The following is a 20165-nucleotide window of genomic DNA, read 5'->3' on the forward strand; positions in this document are numbered from 1 at the left end:
CCCAGCATTTACGTCCCTAGATTCCGCTGAAATTTATTCAGTCCAGTTATTTGACATTTGGTAGTGAAGTGTCTTGTAATCAAAAATTAAGAGTTGATTCGGTTTCCAGTGGAGGAAAGATCTTGCTGGATAAAACATTTAACTGTGCAGTATTTTATTACGCTCATCACTCATTTTAGAGCCCGCTGATTGTTGCACGAATTTTTGAGTACCTCGGGGTACAGGTCCCCCGAACGAAGCTGAAATGCTTGCAGAAGAAGCAGATGTCAGGCTGCACCTGGTTGTGCCTTTACTAGAATGTCTGTGGACCTGCACTGGCCCCCCTCCTCTGTACCCCTTCCCCCCAGGTGTGCAGGAAGTGGAGGGCGTTACACCGGGTGAAGTGGGTGGACTCTACCCAGAGCTGTGACCTGATTTGTGACGCACCCTCAGAACTGCAGTAATGGTCCAGCTGCTTCACAGGCAACTGGTAACCAGCTCCTTTGGGGATGCTTCTGCCTTGCTAGCAGTGCCAGAGAGAACTTCGTCACTGTCACCTCATCAAAGACTACTCTTTGAGAGCTCTCCTGTAGGGCTAGCTTCAGAGAGCAGCCTCTGATATTTGGAGGGTAAGTGCCAGAAAAGTTCCTATCAGTTCCTTTTGGAGAATCAGAGCTGTAGCCACAGGGAGAGACAGGCATGGAGTGTCCGAAGGAGGTCTCTGGGTTGGGATGTTGCTTTTTCTCCGCTAGAGACGATTTGGGATCAGATACCAACAAAAATTCTTCAGTGGCCATTCTTCTTGGGGTGGTGAAATATGGTCAGAAGCTCCCAGGAGAAATTATTAAACCTTCTTTCCTTGAGGTATTTAAAGAAAAGCTAGTCAGTAATCTGTGTGAGGGGCAATTCTTTAGATTCAGTTTTCCAGGAAGCCAGGCATATAGTAGAGTTGATTGCTCAATGGTTTCTGATATGCCGTTAAGAGCGTGTAAATGACAATTTGGCCTTTTACTGTTTATAATGTGAAGGACTTTAAGGTAAAAGAGGTTTTATGTTATAAATATTTTATTGTAATAATTATTATAAATAAAATAGAACCTAGTGTATGCAGATATCTTGAAATGGAGATAGTCTTGAATATAGCGTATCCATAATTAGCTGTTTGATGTTAAATGCAATTGAGTTTTCCTGTTCCAGTGAACCAGACAATGGAAATCATTGCGGATTCACAACAGGGCTATGTGATTCTTGACATAGCAAACCTTTCTTTCCCCTTTGACTGATTTTTATCAGTGAATGAAGTACTAAATTAAAATGCTTGCAGTTGTAAATTTTAAAAGAATATACAGAACTGATAAAACAATTCAAGTGTTCCCATTGTATTTTCACCAACTGAAATGATACCTAGATGTCCTGTTTCATGTTAGATAGATCTCTCCAGACTGTGGGAGGAAAACAATATTTTAATAACTACGCTTTTCTAAAGAAAAATTTCTTAGAGGTGGGCTGTCTTTTGGGTGGTTTAAGAGGACTCAAAAACAATTTAGAACATTATCTTAAAAGTTAAAAAATGACAGCCTTACTTTGTATGGAGTCATTGTATTTTAATAATACTCTACGCCTATTAGTGTTATTAGAGCAGTAGACAGTTAATTACAGCCTTTTCTGAGACATGTTAACTGTATATTAACAGTCATGTTAAAAAAGAATGATGTATACTCTTACATACAAGCTGCTGCTTGCTAGACTCTTTTAACAATATTCTTTTAGAATGTATGGAGTCAGATTTTTGGTCTGGAATCATCACAATGTTTTCTACTAAAACAGCTTAATTTTAAAACTTTTCACTGGGAAATAAAATTATCTCCCTGTTCTTTTTTTCCCCCTTTCTTTGTGATTAGTATCGGCTTGATAGCTTTTATCAGTGGCATTAGAAATGATGGCCCCTCAGCAGTTTCAGCTTTTCCCACGTTGTATTTTGAGACGCCCACAGTTTTCTGATGACCTTGGCCAACATAAGCCATCAAGAGCTTATTGAGTTGATTTAGCACCTCTTTTTGTGGAATCATTTTAGGTTAGCCAAGTTGTGTTTTCTTACAATTCTCCATAACCTTATATTTAAGATACATTTGAGCAGTTGATCATAGTGGTAGTTCTGAGACTGCTTCCTTTTCCGAATCTCACATCTGGGTCTTTGCTTTGGCTCCTGGCATGGCGGAACAATGGGGGACAGAAACCAGAGGAGTGTAAAGCTGGACTTAGCCTTATTACACAATTCCATCAAATTGGTTAACCATTTGAATTCCCTTGGTTAATTTGGATATGTAGACTTTGTAAACTGGTAAGATAGCACTTTAAAATGCGCTACTATTCCCACTTCATGAATTTTTAGGTGCTGCTGTCATTTATTTCTACAAAGTATTAAACCACAAAAAAGAAATTTGGTGCAAGGTACATGTCTATGACTATACAAAATATGAGAAACTTCACAGTATTCGGTGGCTCGCGTAGTGAGCATTCATTAAAGATTTGCTAAATTAAAAATAACAGTGAATTTAGCTTGTGCTGATAATGACTTAATGGAAAAAGAGAATTTTCTTTCTGATTTTCTGTTTTTACTGGGGTTATCTGAACACTTAGTCTACATGCGCCCCAGTTTTCTGGATAATTGAATGTTTTTCTTCTTTAACTGTGTGCTCTGTCATTTTTTGACAGTGGCACCAGGGTCTGTTTTATCCTCATTGTCTGACCTCCAGGATTAGGTGAAATATCCCTGTTGAGGTTCATGGTCCCTTGGTGTTTGGTTGTGGTAACTAAGTGTACTGGGGGCCTCAGGGGAGGTCCGTGCATTCAGGCCACCATGTGACAGTCCTTCTGAGATTTTGGGACCAAAATACAATGGACTGGTGGCCTAAAGCTGGTTGACCTCTACCTGTTCTTTCCTACAATAGTGAGTTTTTTTCAAGATCCCATTGAATAAACGTTAGCCATGATTATTGCATAAAAAGATATTTTTCATTGTAGCTATATACATTGTTTAAAAATGTTTTAAGATGTAGGGTATTTATATTAATGAAGATCTCACTCCATTCCTTAAAATTAACGCTAGATTTGCAATAGGGTTGTGTTAGCTGTATCCAAAACATTCTGAAAATTTCTGGGCATTCTATGAAAGTTATCTCAAAAAGCCACTTCCTTTTTAAATTTATTTTCTTTTAAAAATGTGTATGGGGCTATTTGCAAGGCAGTCCTATTTAGTTACACAAAGGAAAGTATTCTTAAGCAGTACACTGCTGTGTGACCTATTACATTGTCATGCATATTCTGTCTCTTTAAAAACAGTCTCCTCTATTTGCCCTATTAATTGTTGATATGTTGCCATCCACGAGACAAAAATTAGAGCTGTAATTAAATAATCATGTGATGCTCCTTAGTGCCAGTGAGAGCAAACTCATTTTTCCAGGCCCTGATGGTCACTGATTATTGTATTACTACTGGCTTGCTTTATTTTTTTTAATGATTCTCTATCTGTAGATTACCTAACTACTGTCCTTCTTTTCAAAATTAAAGAAAGTAGAGAACGTTCGGCCAGTTAATTGGTTAGAGGTCCTCAGGGATGTAAGGGAGACATACCTTTTTTTGCGTTTGGTCACCTGGTAGATCCTTTGGGGAGGCTACATCAGTGGTGTGGTTGCCTGCCATTTAATTTACACTGGTGTTTTGGCTGGGATGGAGGCATATGGGGAATGCCAGGAGAATTACAAAAGGAGCTGGGTATTAAAATTCAGAAATGATTAAAATTGAAATAAAAGGATGCTGCTGCTTTGCCAGTACTCTGGCAGTCATAATGACACATAGAGATTAGTTTCCACCTTCATCTTTTCCTTTTTTCTCATTTCCTCTTGTTTATTGTTGACACATTTTCCTTATGTCTGTCTCTCATCTCTGTATCTTTTTGCACCATTATGCATTCCTACTTCTCCCTCTTTCCTTAAGCATGGAGAAGCCTACTTAACCTTATTATAACAATAACAGAATAGGTTATTAATATTTAATATGCACATGATTAAAATTTCTCTCCCTTAAACATAGGTCAGCTGTATTATTATTAACCGGCATGTAATTTTTCATTTAAAATATTCTTATTCTGCCCTTGCTGTTTCTGAAATGTAGTCTACTTTAGTAGTGATTTAATACATAATGTTTAGAAAACTGTGGTCGGCTAGTGAGAAAAGAACTTACCAGTCATGGATAATCAATTATGCATGAATTCAAATGTAACAGATGGAATCTGGTGAGTTAAAGTTTCTTTTTGCCTCAGTGGTTTTTTTTTTTTATTTGTTTGTTTGACACCTGTCTCTTATATATGGATAAACATCTAATGTAGTGTGTGAGAAATTTCCTTATATCTTTACATTCTCTTTAAAGTGAACTTGATTTTTTAAATTAAACTTAAGGGCAGAGAATTTTTTATGTGATCTTAAAGATGATCACATTCTTCTCCATCGCTTTATAGATACAGAACCTCATCCTACTTATCTTAGGAAGCGTCACTCAGCTAGCTGGGAGAGGAAGAAGCAAGTCTCAAGTCTCAAACCCTAGGTTCTCTACTTTTTCTCCTGTATTTTTCTCACTTTGTCATTTTATCCTCTTTTGTGACAGTTGCTTAATAATATAGGTGTTATGGTAACTCGGGGTTTTAAAGAATTTCTGAAGAAAACTGTGGTACAGTAGTTTTCAATTGTGTCATAGTCTCTTATATGACATGCACATAGTATCTATGAACATATCCTGTTATGCTATATGTATGTTACATAAACGTTTATTCATACTTGGATATTGGCCAAACAATTGGATTTTCTAAATCTATTAAGAATGCCCCAAGATTTGGTTGAGATCCTGAACTGCGGCATATGCCAGCCCCGAAGATGCCTTTACAATAGCTTGCAGTGTTGTAAATGGTAGTGATAAAATCCCTTGGTGCAAAGTGAGCTAAAAAGTTATTTTTGAGAGCCTTGTTACCTCCATGGAGAGATGTTTAATTTTCATTAAATATAATGTGAATCTGTTGTGTTTGTTCAGCTGGAGAAGTAATAGCACAGTGGATATTGTCCATCTTTAAAGCACTACAGTTTCAAAACAGTTCCAGGCTGGTCCCCATCAAAATTTTTCATAAATATGCTGTTTGTTTCTCTCCCAAGTGTATTTATATATATATATATATAAATACAAATGAAAATACTCTTTACAGAATAAATGAAAATAAATGATTAAAAAATAGCCTCAAGGCTCACTAGTTCTGTTTTTAAAGTTAAACTGAAGCATTATTTATCAACTTTTTGCTTCGTATCAGCTGGAAATTTGCATGTATATTTATAGTCCATGTTAGTTATCTAATGAATTAAATTCCACAATAAACACACTGATGACAAAAAAGGCACCTGAAAAATAGGTAACTGGATATGCTGTAGTTACAGCTACACTATGAAACTATTTTTTAGTATTTTATTTATGATTTTATACATGGTAAATATGTAATTTTAATTTAGCTTCACTATGTATTCATATTCCTTAGTCATGCATCAGAAAAATACATATATGAAGGTATGAACTTTAATGATATAATTTATACATGAATTTCTAATACATTAAAAATGCCATCATTAATATAAAAGTCTTTAATAATAAAATCAGTAAAAATAGATGATAGGAAACAGAATATAGGACAATATATTATAGAAAAAGATATGACAAATTATTGCATGCAGAAGTAAATACTTTAATCCTAATTACTATCACTGAAAAGTGACTGATACAATTAAATTTGAAAGCCTTCTGGGCTTTTTATGACAAAAAATACATATCCTTTTATTAAAAAATAGAAACTAAAGTTTTTATACAAAGAGAATTTATAAATTCCCACAGTGACAACATTCATACAGTTGTTACACATTGTGGCTGTACCGCATGTAAATGTTCGACATTCTAAGTACCGTTTAATTGGAAGGGTCTACTATTTCATGAGTATAGTTAATTTTTACTCACTTGAAAAACATCCAAAAAGAATTTTTGGACTGAAGGTACTCTTATTTGTCTATGCTTCTTTCTCTTCTTTTTCTAAGCTACAATAGTATAGAATAAAATCTGAAAAGAGAACCATTTTCTTGCATCAGAGGACAATCAGATTATCTATGTTGGGTGGGATGTTGGTCTCTAATTACCAATTCGTGTTAATTATCCTTAGGTCAGGTATTCATCATATGAATTAATTATCTTGCATAGACTGGATTGTGGCTGTTGGTGGGTAAGGACAGAGCAGTGGAAGGTTGGTGGTGAGGATGGGTTGTTCAGGGTGTTGTAGCTCATTGTTTTTCTAGTTGGCATGATATTTTTATGATGATATATATATATCTGCCAGTCTTAGGAGTAGATGAAAGGTTTTTTACTTTAGTTTTTTTGTTTAAGAATTTTTTTTATTGGGATAAAATATATATAACATAAAATATGCCATTTCGACCATTGTTACATGTACAATTCAGTGGTATTAATTATATTGACACTGTTCTGTGACCATCACCACAATCCACTTCCAAATCTTTTCCATCATTCCAAATAGAAGGTGCTTTAGCTTTGAATTAAACTTCTCCTTTGCTTCAAAAAACAGCAACCATGACAGTGGTATTTAATCATTGTCCGGGTGTGATGCAGTTGCTTCTGCTGGTGGCTTTCCTTCCTGAAGCACGACCCCTGTCCAGTGCCTTGTGGTGATGGGCATGGCAGTACAACATCAGATATTACTTTGGCTGATACACCCCCCAAAACAACCTGGACTAGGATTTTGGGCCAGTGTAACCTCAAACTGTTTCTCCCTCCAGGTAAGCCAGCAAAGATTAGCAATAACATTCACATCACTAAGAAGACTTGGTTGATAGGTCTTGGCTAAAGGTTGACTGGGAGCGGCTGCTGTTTGACTTCATTGGAATTAAACCTCCCTGAGCTCCCTGAGAGTATTGCACAGCCGCTCGGGCTGTGATGCCCTGCCACTGCCTCCTTGGCATGGACAACACATATTCAGCTCTGCTTAAGTGCAGTGACTTAGTCTGGAACTAACTTAAGCAGTTTTCACCTGTTGAAGAAGTCCACTCACAGGTGAAGTTTTCTGGGAGAAAAATCATGCTCAACTATGTTGAAAAAAGAATGAGAGGAAACCTGGATGGTTCTGGCTCCAGTAAATAATAGACTGGTTTTAGAACTTTACTTCCATGTGTAATTTTGTGGTTAGTCGCTTATGTCTGTGATGATAAATCATATACCTGCACAGGATTTCTGGCTCCCCAGTAAATCTCAAGCAAGTGCCCAAATGCTAATTTATCGTGATTCCTCAAACAGCATACCTTTATTTGCCAGATCAATGATCTAATAGCTGGCCCCCCACCCCCCTTCTTTTGTTTGGAAGAAGTGTCTTGCCCACACATAAATTCCTTAAATTTTGGGTGAGTGCTGGTTCCTAGAACAGCCTTAACTTTTCCAGGTGACCCCAGGATTGGGTTAAAAACTTCACTTGAGGATGTCCTAGCAGGTATATTTGATTTCCTATCTCCAAACCATTACCTATTCCGTTGAATGGCAAACCTGGCTGTACACTTGGAATCACCTCTAAACAGCCAAATGCCTGGCTCTCACCCTTGGCAATTCTGATTTAATTCATTGGGGTGCAGCCTGGACATCTGGATTGTTGAAGGAGCTCCTCAGGTGATGTTAACGTGCAGCAAATTTGGAGAGCCACTGAGCTAACTACTGATCCCGGCACCTAGCTTTACTAAGATTGCGAGAATCTTCCTAAGATTCTTACAGGCACTCACTCATAAAAACAGTTCTTGGATTCTTTTCCCTGTGATGGCAGGCACTGTGAGAGACTCCAGGAATACAGACATAAATACACCCTCAAGATACTTAGAGACTTGCAGTTGAGAGGGGCAGATACGCAAATATAGAATGCCACACTGAAGGACAGGTTAGTGTGATGGAGCATGGAGAAGGAAATAACAGCTGGAGAAGGCTTTGGACGGAAGAGGTGCAATCATGCTGCATATTAAAGGATATGGTAGAAGGGAGGTCCCCAGGTGAGAAGGGGGAGGAAGGGTACTCCGGAAGCAATGGCCGAAAAAATGAGGCAGCCTGAAACGGTAAGTACTTTGGTGGTGATATCTACACTGGAGGACTCAGCAGCAATCACGGAATCCTCCTCCTTACCCCCTACTCAATTTTGGATCTAGGTTTAGATAGAGATACCAATTTTGATGGAATTTTACCATTGTGCGTTGTCAAAGTTATGATCCATACTGACATCTATGGAAGAAAAAGTAGCTTTAAAAGTTTTTTGCCCAATAAATTCTTGCTAGAAAAATGGGTAATATTTCTGGGTAAAAGGCCCAGATAGCCTGTCATGTTCTAGAAGCCAACTACCATGGCTGTTCGTTTCCTTTATTCTGCTTTCCCAAAACTAGCTTAAATATTGGCCTTTCTTTGCTCAGCTTTAATGATGACCTTTTCTATTAAAACCATATCACAAATTACCAGTAGGTATTTACATCCATCCCAAAGTAATGAGGAAACAACTTTTGATCACTATCAGTCTGACTATAACTGAAACCCCACTTATTAGGGGAAAAACAAAAACAAAACCCCTTAAGCCCCATATTTAGAGATCATTATCGTTTCTCCTTTTTCTCCCGTGAAACGTATTCAAGCCTTTTGCTGTTATTTTCTGCAGTACACCATTATTTGTTTGGTATCTGGATGCCCTCCCAGTTTGAGCAGGTATCTACATTAAAGCTTCTTAAAGAGCCATTTCTAATGGCAACTACGCTTATTTCATGTGGGAGTGGGAGTGAGGGTGGGGAATGACTCTGTGGTTTCTAACTTCATCTATGAGCTATTTAAATGTTCATGGAAAGCAGCATTTGGGGTAAATGTATATGATTCCAAATGTACTACAGGACCTTTCAAATACAGACATGTCTCAAAAGTTGTCTTAAATTTGTGTTCGGTGGCACACAAGTCTCATTCCATGCAACTTAACCGATCTATGGGCTAATTCTAAAATGGAAAGTGATTTCAGTATGGACATCATTAGAATGTCTGAAAACCATTCATCACCTCGAAGACTCCTGGCTAGGAACTGGATTTACTTAGTCGTCTTTTATAGAAGTTCTCTAGATAAATGCTGTCCAGTAGAACTTTCTGCAGTGGTGGAAGTGTTCTGTAATCTACACTGTCCAGTAGGATAACCACTAGCTACATGGGGCTATTGCAGACTTGAAAGGTAACTGAGGAACTAAATTGTAAAGTTTATTTAATTTCAATTAATTCAAATTTAAATGATATAACCGCCTTCCCCACTGTTACCTCCTCTCACTTGTGCAGTCTCTCAAAGGAATTGGCATTGCATTTAGCAGTGGAAGTTGGTTGCAAGTGACACTGTGGGCTTTTTGCTGTCATTTCTTTATTAATAATGTAAATATTGCAAGGATGCTGTATGAATGCCTGATAATATGGCAGTGAGCAAGACACAGTCTCTGCTCTCATAGGGCTTACAGTCTGGTATGGCAGACATTTATTAAGTTGATAATTATCCATATTGTTAATGGATTAAGACTGTGATGATTGTTGCAAAGGAGAAACGCAAGAGGCTAGGAGAGTATAAAATGGGGGCCATATCTTCTTGTGAGATTAGTCAGAAACTTTAATCAGAGTTCTGTTTATTCACTAAACAAGAAAAGCTTGAGGCGACTTCCCTTCCCCAAGTTCAAGGCTGGGTCAGGCTGGCTGCAGGATCCAGGGCTCTCAGTGTAGGGCAGCTAACCTCTGCCATGTCATGACCTCCGAAGATGTGGGGTCTGTCTCATTAAGCTGCATGCAGACACATACTGCAAACTTCTGAACTTGATCAAGTCGCTTCTCTCCTAAACTATGCAGTTGTGATGATGTCAGTCACAGATAAGATGTGAGAAGAAGGGTGCAAATGTTTACAGGATATTGCATTTCCTCTCCAATATATGTTTTGACAAAGTTGTTTGGGCTCCAGCCCCAGCTTTTTCCTCTCTGCTCTTACAAATTTGTATTTGGTCCATTCAAGAAATGATGTGGAAATCAGTCCTGACATCCGAGACAGACAAAATGAGACACATGACAGCAAAGCATATGGCTCAAACAGACATCCTTATATGGCCAACGCAGACCATATTCCCAGAAATTCATATCTAGATAACACCACCTGCAGCTAAAGCCAAAAAACAAAGAGTTAACACGACAAAACGAGCAATATGCTACATAAATTGTGCTGCTTTAAGAGTGTAGAGAGATAGCCAACTGTATTTGAATTTAAAAAGACGGGGAAAAAAAAAATCCCACCCATGTCCTTAGAAAGTGCTCTGGTGGTAAGCATTGCTTTGCTAACACAGTCACTGGCGGCGTTGCCGTATCTTAAAAGCGTTCAAATTCTAAATGCTTTCTCTGTTTATTACAAATGTATGTGCTATTCAGAACTCTGAATGTGTTTTAATGCTCTCGGATATCTGCCTGCATATTTATCTTAATATGATGCCATCTGAAACATGCAGTAGTCCTTTCATTATTAAGTTTTTAAAAAAATCTTGTATATCTGTTACAATATTTTGTCTTTGCTACCTTTATGTAGCCAGTCTGAATGCCGCCTTGTATGATAAAAAATTGATATACTCTGTTTTAACTGTACATGCATGTTAAATAGCTCATGTATTTGACTTGCAATATTTCATGGTCCTGAGGTTTTCTATTTTGATAGCTAGATTTATAAAGTTTATTTTGTGTGAACTTTTTTCAATACTTCCTTGCATCTTTTGCCAAATATTAGATGCCTGTGCAGAATAAATTGATGTTTTTCTCCCTCCACCATGATAGTTTATCTTCACGTATGCCTAGGAAGGTGGTATTTTCCTAATTATTTTTCTGTTCTTCTTTATTTTAAGCTGGGCTTACACTGGCCAATGCTCAGTGGCCATATTAAGTATTCTAAAGGGTAGATAATATATAATAATTAAGTTCATCAGTGGACGCATGACTTGAAGGGCATAAATGTCTGTGTGCCATTTTACTTACGTCATTTCATATAACCATATAGTTCTGAAATAAAGAATGTGCTTAAGGGAAAATTATATATGTGTGATTAATAGACTCATAATAGTAGTATATTGTTATTCTTTATAATAAAGTCATTATTAGATGTCTTTGTCTTCATTTATTCTATCATTTTCCAAAGCCATGTCTATCCTTATTATACACTTTTATCTTTTATGTTTGAGAATTAGTTTGTAATTCCTGTATAAAAGGTGCTCTTCATATTTAAAGATTACTACTTTAATCCCCATGTTACGTTAGCAGTGACCAGGTCATTAGGGGGCTCAGGTAATCAGGAAGCTTTTTGTCTCATTTATTTGTGTAAATGATGGGATAAACATATTTACAATATTTTATTACAGTGTGTTTTAATATTGATATTTTCAATAACCCTTTTTTAGTACTTTTCTCTTTGCTCAAATTTTGTTTTACCCAACAACTTACTTTCTTTTTTTGAAAACATTCAACTTTAAGTGAAGTTGCATGGATAAATGTTTTTCTTTTTTTTTTCCGCAGTCCACTATCATTGTTCTTTATTTTTTTTTTCTTTTGCTATTGTTTGTAAATTTGTACAGCATGTTACTAGAATGCACTGTCCATTCAGAAAACCAGGCAGGTTTCAGGGAAGCATGTCAGGCGTCACCAGTTTGGAGCAACTACTAAAATATCCGTCTTGGAAATTCCCAGTTTAACCTATCATATTGCAAAAATCATTGTCAGTATGGAGATAATTGATATCTGTGTTTTTCTTTTAAATGTCAAATACCTTTTTTTAAATAAGTGTTAAGTACTTCCATCCACAATACCAACTCTGACACCAGTGCTACATTTTGCCATGTTTGTGTATTTCCTTATTGAGTAGATTTCTTATACTTTAATTAAAATATCTTCCTCCAGATTTCCCCACATTTCAACTTTTAAAAATGTGCTATCATGAGCTTTTTAGGAAAAATTGCCTTATATTTCTTTTCTTGTTTTTGATGCTGTGTTGTTGTGTTTTATTATCCCATGTTCTTTCTTCTGCTCAAGGCTTGGATTTATATGTGCCAGGATTCACGGTTGCCTTCCTCGATTTTGACTAACCTTTCCGGTTTGTGGGTGAAACTTGGGGGCCATTAGAGTGATATATTTTCATCGTGTTTCTCCTAAACTTGTCCTCCCCAGGAGGCCATTATTTCCTATACTTTATCTTCTGCTTTACCTTCTGCTTTTCTTAGATTTCTAATGTAAACTGTGTCTCTAAGAGTGTATTGGTAGCTTTAAAGAGCTTAATTTGCATATTTCCCTCTTATCTCAGTACTTGTGCTAACTTGTTGCTTTTTTATGTGTAACAAAATGTTTATCTGACTGGTTTTTCTCTTTACTAGTGTATTCTGAAAAATAATTCTTATAACATTTTTGGTTTTGTTTAATGATTAACTGCCTTCAGGGTATTAAGATGTTAGTACTAACACCTAAGCGATAAACACTGCATTTCTATTTTGGGCAAGATTGTAATGTTCTTCATTTTTATAGGAACTATATTTAATAGATTATCTAAATAAGGGGATCAAGATTATGTATGACCATTTATCTAACTCGGTAACTTACCCTAGATTTCAGCAGAAGTATTTACTGCTACCACAGATGTTTTTGCCCATCTAAACTTTCCTATCTTTCACCCGGTGTAAATTAATTCAAGAATGGTGGCATCTTCTCCTTTGTAATAAGTCAGGTCTCTTTCAAGTGACCCAAATTTTAAGTCGGTCACTATGAGTCGCGTATTCTTCCTCCAGCGTGTTGTGTGGCTCAGAAGTGAGGGAGTTTTGAACCAACCTCTGACCACTACAGAAAACTCTTACTCAGGTGTTTTTCGACATTGGCTCTTAATAGTTCCGGATTCACTCTCCTTTGAGGATAGATATTTGCGAGAGCGTTTCAAGGATTCTGGCCTTTATTCCTCTGCAGACGTTTCTGCATCCTCTGCGCTCCTCCGGAGAGATCTACCTCCCGATTGTCCCCTTCAGCCACTTCCTGAAGTCCCCCTACTTCAGCACTCAGCGCCTGTCACCTGCGTGTCCCGGCCCCTCTCCGGCGGGGCCGGTGCGCCCTCCCTGCCTCGCCTGTCCCTTGGGTGCCCGCCTGCGACGCTCCCGACGTATTCCTTTTTGTGGCTTTTGTGGCGTGTGGGTGGGTGGTTAGTTTTTTCCCCTGGCCCTCGCCCCCTCCTCCCCATCACTTTCATCCCCCGACCCCCCCACCCCCCCGCCAGTCCTGCCCCTCCTCCGCCCCGCTCACTCTCGCACACCTGCCCCTGCCGCCCGCGCGCCGCGCGCTCCCCTCCCCGCCGCGGCGGCCGCTGCCAGGGAAGCCCCCCTCCTCCTCCCCCTGCGCCCTCCCCGCGCGCCTGGCGGCGGCCGGCGCTGGCCCTCGCGCGGCGCCCTGTTATTCTGGGTATTGTGTGTAATAAATGTCGGGCCGCCTCACTCTAATCAAGCTCATTACAAATTCTTGCGCGCCCGGGGCCGGAAATCGTGCGCTCCCCCCACCCCTTCCCTCACTCATTCACTAGTTACTTGTCTTTCTGCTTTTTAACTCGCCGCCCCCGCCCCCTCCCCCAATCCCGGCCCTCCAGCCCGGGTTTTAATCCCCATCCCTTTTCCGCCTTCTCCTTGCACCCTGCCCCCCCCCCCCCGCCGCCTTCCTCCTCCGCTCCGCACCCCCTTCCTCCTCCTCTCCCTCCCCCCTCCGCCGCCGCCGCCGCCGCCGCCGCCACTTTCTCGTTCGCTCCCGCTCCCCGGACGCGGCGGCTGAGCCGGCCCCGCTGGGGAAGGGCTCGGGGCGGCGGCGGGCGGCCGGGAGGAGGCTGCGTGCTCGGGGCTGGGGCTGCGAGCGGGGTGATTTTGTATTAAAATGAGGAGGAGGAAGAAGAGGCAGCCACAGCGGCGGCGGCGGCGGCAGCGGCAGCAGCAGCGGCAGGAGCAGCGGCGTGGAGGGCTGCAGCCCGGGCGGACGCGCGGAGCCGAGCGGGGCACGGCGGCGGCGGCGACAGCGGCCGGGATGAGTCAACTAATAATTTAATGGGGGCAGAGACGGCAGCGAGGGGGAGAGCGAGAGAGAGCGAGCGAGGGAGAGAGAGAGAGAGCAGCAGCCCCGTCCGGGGACTCGCGCTCACACGCACGCACACACACACACACAAACACACACACCTCTCCCTGTGCCACCCAGCAACAACCGGCCTCGTCACAACAACAACAGCCACAGCCGCCCTCTAGCCTGCCCGGGGACCGAGCATAAAGCCGGGGCGACTCCAGAGGACTCTTCCCACCCCCCTCCTTCATCTCGGGAAACTCCTCATCAGTTTTGTTGGGGTTTCTGGGTTTCTTTTTCCTCCCAAGTGTTAGTGCCATTGTGGGGGCTCGTTGTTTACCTCGGACTCCGGCGGAGTGAGAGCTTGGCGACTTTTTCGGGGGAGGGGGCGGGGAGTTTGTCGCCGCCGAGTCGGTGGAGGTGGCTGGGGGTGCCTCCGGATTCTCTCCCCCTCCCCCCAAACCCTCTTTCTCTCGCCCTCACACACTCGGCTCCCCAGGCGCTCACCGCCCCGCGTCAATGGGCAGGGAGGGGGTCCTCGGGGCTGTCGTCAGCGAGGGCCGAATCAAAAGTGGCATTTTAGTGCCTTTCCGGGGCTTTTTTCGCGACCTTCTGCCCCCCACCCTCGCTGTCCCCCGGTAGATGCCCTCGTTGGGGGTGCGAGGCTGTGGGAAGAAAGTTTAAGGTTTGTTAATATTAGTCGCAATTGTTGGGGAGGGGGGTGGGGGCGATTGGAAGGGAGGCGAGGTGGCCGTCCCCTCTCTGCGTTCTCTGGGGTTATTGGAGAATAATATCGCAAGTGACAGCCAGAAGTAGACTTTCTGTCCTTACACCGAAGAATCCGAGAGAGCAGGAGGGAGGGAGGGAAGCGAGGGGACCTTTTTTCCTTTCTGGAGACCTTGTCCGCAGTGGGTTTTTTTTTTTTTTTTTAAAGAGAATCCTCAGTCACCACCTCGCCTCCCCAGCACCACCACAGTGTACAGCTCATAACGGGTTTTGCTTTGTTTTTACGATTTTCCCCCCAACGAATCACTTGTCAGATCAATTTTATCTTCTCCCTCCTCCCTACTTCCCACTCTCCCCTCCTCCCCCATCGAAAACCCCGTTCTCTGAGGTTAGACATTTTACAAACCATATATGTTGTTTTTCGAATTGTGATTTTTTTTTTTAACCCCCCTCTCCCATGGCTGCTCTTCTAGACGTTTATTTCTGCCCTTCCCCCGCTTAGGGGGGCGGGGTAGGGGAAGAGAAAATAATACAATTTCAGGGGAAGTCGCCTTCAGGTCTGCTGCTTTTTTTTTTTTAATTAAAAAAAAAAGGACATAGAAAACATCAGTCTTGAACTTCTCTTCAAGAACCCGGGCTGCAAAGGAAATCTCCTTTGTTTTTATTATTTATATGCTGTCAAGTTTTGAAGTGGTGAGTTTCAGGTCGGTTTTGCTAATTTCACTCAGTAAAACTGCAGTGTTTCTGTTTCTAGATAGTACTTTGCTTCTTTGTCTCTTTAAAAGGTCACAGTGAAAGCTTGGCCTGGATCGTGCCGGCCATATGGAATGGATAAGGGCACACGCTCTTAAAATGTGGTTATGGGGTTCTGTGGGGGCGAGGGAGGCGATCCAGCAAGGAACTCCTTGAAAAGGATCCCACACTACAAAAAAGAGGTTCCTGGAACTGGAATTTCGTGCTTTTCTCTTTCTTTTTAGAGGAAATAATCGTTGTGTCTGAGTTCACTGTTTTATTCAGTAATTATCATATACGGACTTAGTTTATGGGCAGGGAAATGGGATTTTGAGAAAGTAGCCTGCTTTCTGTGTGCCAACCAGACGTTACACTAAAATGGGTAATAAAATGTGTAACTCAAAAGAAACTCTTGAGCCTGGCATCTGTTGAGACCACTCTTAGTTCCTGGGCTGTCAGTCCTGCAGGCCTGGTGGAGGCTGCTGTTTGCAATTCCAAACTGAGGTTTAGTGAACTTCAGCCTTGGGCATGGAGTTTAAATGAGTAAATTGGGTGTTTTATGTGCACGTAATTTTGCTTTATAATGTAAAGCTTTTTACAAGATGACTTGAGTGTTTAATAGACACTTATAGGTGGGTATTCGAAGGACAATTTTACATGACCTATATGATGTTTTGATTGTCAATACATTAACTAAATTATAATCTATCACTTTCATTTGCTGTAGCTTATAATGCTGTTAAGCCTCATGACTACTTAATATATTTTGTAGCAGTAACTTTGATGCTGTTGTCTGCTTTCTCTTTTTTTCCCCTCTTACATTGCCCCACGGGTTATGTATTTTCTTTTCAAATCATATGTTTTAAAATTCAGCTTCTGCTCTAGGGTAAGGCAACCAATTTCAGAAAAAGCAGCTCTGTATTATAATCCAGATGCAACATTATAAAGAGTGTTTTGAATAAGTTAATAATCATCACTCTAATTTTGGCTTTAGACTGCAGTTTAATATAATGGAAAAGAGTAATCTTGATAAAAAGTGGTTAAAAGAGGCACGTTTATTGTTAATGAACCTCATAACCAAAAACAGATGGGACTGCGATCACGGTAAACCTTTAGTTCTCAGCGTGCCACGCTACAGTACAAGGATAAATAGCCATTATTTCTCAAACTTTATAATTCTTCAGTTGGCATTCTTAAGGTTGCTTTTAAACCTGCAGTTTACCATTGCTCCCCCCTCTCCATTCACCTCTTTTCTTGATTATAATGGACAAAGTAATCTATGGTTAAACAGAGGACAGAAATGCTTATAGAAAGGCCATCCTAATAAAAGCTGGCTTTCAGCAAATCTGGATCTAAATAGTTTCTTCAGTATAATTTTTTTTTCAATTACAAGATATGTCCAATTACCAGATAGCTGGAAGAACATGCTAACTATCCTGTTCACTCTGGTTTTCCTAAATATGATCCCCTCCCCCTTAGTACTGCTAAGCTCAATTCTTCAAGTGTCATGAAAGTTCATAAAATAATTCTAATCACCTGTTCTTATCAGTTCTACTTCACACTGTATTTTAGAAGTGACTATACTACTGTGCTAATTGCTTTGTTATAAATTGTATGAAAATTGATGTCCAATGTATAATATAACTGAAAATAATTATCTGTTCATTTTTTTCTGACGTGAGCTAAGATGTTGACTTCATTATGTACTGAGATTATTTTTGAACACTGGCAATTGTGTTTTACCAAAATCACCAGGATTTTTTTAGAAAGCAAGTTTGGCACTTCAATCTAATGTACATATCACAAAGTATTTTCAAGTTTTTTGCTAATTAAACTGTTAACAGCATTCTGTTACTAATGAACACCTGAATATTAAGTCTAAAACATGTGAGTTGTAATGCTTCAGTATGTGGAATATTTGAAGAAATCCTCTACTTCTACCCATTTGCTTAGGGGTGAAATGATCCAATCAGGTGTTTGAGCCAAAACTTGCCTAGATCTTTAACAGGTCACATAACTCTTGAAACTTTGATGGTAGAAAACTTTTTCTATGAATTAACCTATGAACCCAATACGGAACTTAAAAAGCAAATGTTTGCTACCTTCTTTTGAGATGGTATATATGTCTATTTTTTTCCTTATGAAAATTAAACTATGTAAAAGTGTAAAGATAGACATCAAATTTAACTGGTATTTTGGACTGTGACAATCTTTCCATCCTTGATTAAACTGTTGCTGTTCTGTAATAAGTTTTATAATTTTAAAAAATTAGGACTACATAAAATACAGTTTATTTTGTTTTTAGCTATACTTGTGGTAATTCTTATTCTAAAAGTAAATGCATTTTCCCCTCCTAGTTTTGTTTGTAGGTGACAAGTTGCCTTTTTATTCATATATGTTAGTACAGTTTCCACAAATTATTCTATTACCTTGAATAGAATTGTAATGCTGTTATCTAGAAATATAGTAGCATCTGCATTGTATTATATATGTAGTTAAGCAATCTTACAAATATATTTGTGGGGAGAGCTATCTAGAGGTAAAACATTTACATGGCGTGTATAGAGAGAGAGAAAGAGAGAGAAACCCCCACCCAATTATAACATGTCTTCTTTTTAAATTCTGGCAGGTGATCTTTAGAGGGTAACTGAGTATGGATCATTTGAACGAAGCAACTCAGGGGAAAGAGCATTCAGAAATGTCTAACAATGTGAGCGATCCGAAGGGTCCACCAGCCAAGATTGCCCGCCTGGAGCAGAACGGGAGCCCGCTGGGAAGAGGAAGGCTCGGGAGTACAGGTGCAAAGATGCAGGGAGTGCCTTTAAAACACTCGGGCCATCTGATGAAAACCAACCTTAGGAAAGGTAAATACTTTTGAGCCAAATCCTGGAAAGCTGCGAGCCCTTGCGTCTACCCAAGGTTGCTTTGTGAGGGGGTGGAGGGCAGAACATGTGTTTCTATGTGCTTTTCCTTGATTCTCTATCTGATGTGAAATTAGTTACATTCCTGGCTGCAGTGTCAGTCATATTTTGAAAGTGTAGGCTGTGTGCGTGAGTGGAGCATCTTACTCTACTACAGACTGGCATCACTGGACAGATTGGATGATAAGGACTGAATTAAATATAATGGTCTTAGTTACACAAGGCTTCCATTGATAAGGTGTTATTGTAGTAGAGAATATTTAGGTGGCTACTTCTTAAACTAACCTTGATTAAACTAATCCTGATTAAGAATAAGACACTTAGGTTGAGTACCTCCCTAGCTTTTTCTCACAGGATTGCTAGTTGTAAGGCAGTTTCAAAGACAATGGAAATTTTATGTGATATCATGTAGAAGCTTTCTAATGTCATTTTTTGTGGCTTGTTTTCTTAAGAACAAATTTATTATTTAGCAGTGAAAAACCTAATGATTCTAGTTTTTGACTTTTCTATAATTGGGTATGTTTGATAAAGGAAGGGCAGATTTAGGCAAGTTCGTAAAGGGAGGATGTGTAACTGTGTGAGTCCTTTCTAGCAATTTTATATTAAACTGATGAAGTTTAACAACTTTCTTTTCAACACTGTCATTTGTGTAAAGCTGTGCCTATACTGGGTATAACATGTGTGCCTCAGAGTGGTCTTTATTTTGTCTCTGAATAACTGCGTATAGGATTCAGATTTTCCTTACATTTGCTAAGCAAGGGATGAAAATGTCATCTTTTAGCAACCAAGAATATTAAGTAGATAAAGTTAGAAGGCAGAGGAATTTCATTGTGTTTGATGCATAACATTTATCATACAATCATTTATTTTTTCCTTGGTTTGGTGAAAACAAAGAATATATTGATCTTGAAATGAACGGACACAGCAGTCCGTATTGTTAGATCTTTATCTATTAAAAATGGAAAAACAGCACTTCAGCAAATTCTTTGGCCTCTACTCATGATTACCCTATTTATTGATTGTTTGCCAAGAATGTATGCATCTTAAGAAAGCCAGGGTAAGAGCATTAAAAATATAATTTATTACGGCTTTTCAAACAGAGTGCATTAATATTGTACTGTGAAGCACTGGGGCTCTATAAAAAAGACTTTCTGACGCCTGCAAACATATAAGTTCCATAAATTCCTAAATAGGAGATTTCAGCTGTCTCTGGTATTATGTGATATTTGCACAGCAAACTTTAATGCCAGGACAGTTTTAGACAAGGATTCTACAGACTTCACTGCTCCTTATGGCAGACGTGCTGTTTACACAGGCTCATAAACCTTCAGCAAAAGCTTCTAAGACTGCCTCCAGGTTTAAATCATGTGGTATTTTTAGCATTCAGCAGTGACCAGTGCACTCCCCTTTTAATGCTGGAAGGTTATGAAGTTGCTGTAGTTGGAAGTCTCGCCAAACACTAGCACAAATAATCAGACAGTTCAGGGAAGGCTCCTGTTCAGCATTACTCCCAGTTATCAGGAGGGCAACCGTGACAGTTTGCTAGAAGATTTAGCAGCTAGACTTGGAACTAAATGATAC

At 39.8% G+C, this 20165-nt stretch overlaps 1 protein-coding gene across 7 annotated transcripts in view; it reads left to right on the forward strand.

Annotated features, from left to right (window-relative positions):
• Nucleotides 1-424: 424 nt before the first annotated feature.
• SATB1 (SATB homeobox 1) overlaps nucleotides 425-20165 on the forward strand; it is a 90377-nt gene continuing 70636 nt past the window's right edge. The window contains exons 1-2 of one of the 7 annotated variants that reach the window (XM_070577516.1): nucleotides 425-608; nucleotides 18293-18527. In XM_070577516.1, coding sequence (XP_070433617.1) covers nucleotides 18317-18527 — 211 coding nt within the window. In that variant the 5' untranslated portion in view covers nucleotides 425-608; nucleotides 18293-18316. Of the gene's footprint in view, nucleotides 609-14025; nucleotides 15636-18292; nucleotides 18528-20165 lie in introns of those variants that run through there. The other 6 variants (XM_070577519.1, XM_070577517.1, XM_070577514.1 and 3 more) reach the window with 6 other exon arrangements.

The sequence above is a fragment of the Equus przewalskii genome, chromosome 15 (genome assembly GCF_037783145.1).
Source record: "Equus przewalskii isolate Varuska chromosome 15, EquPr2, whole genome shotgun sequence".
In the NCBI taxonomy this organism is placed as follows: Eukaryota; Metazoa; Chordata; class Mammalia; order Perissodactyla; family Equidae; genus Equus; species Equus przewalskii.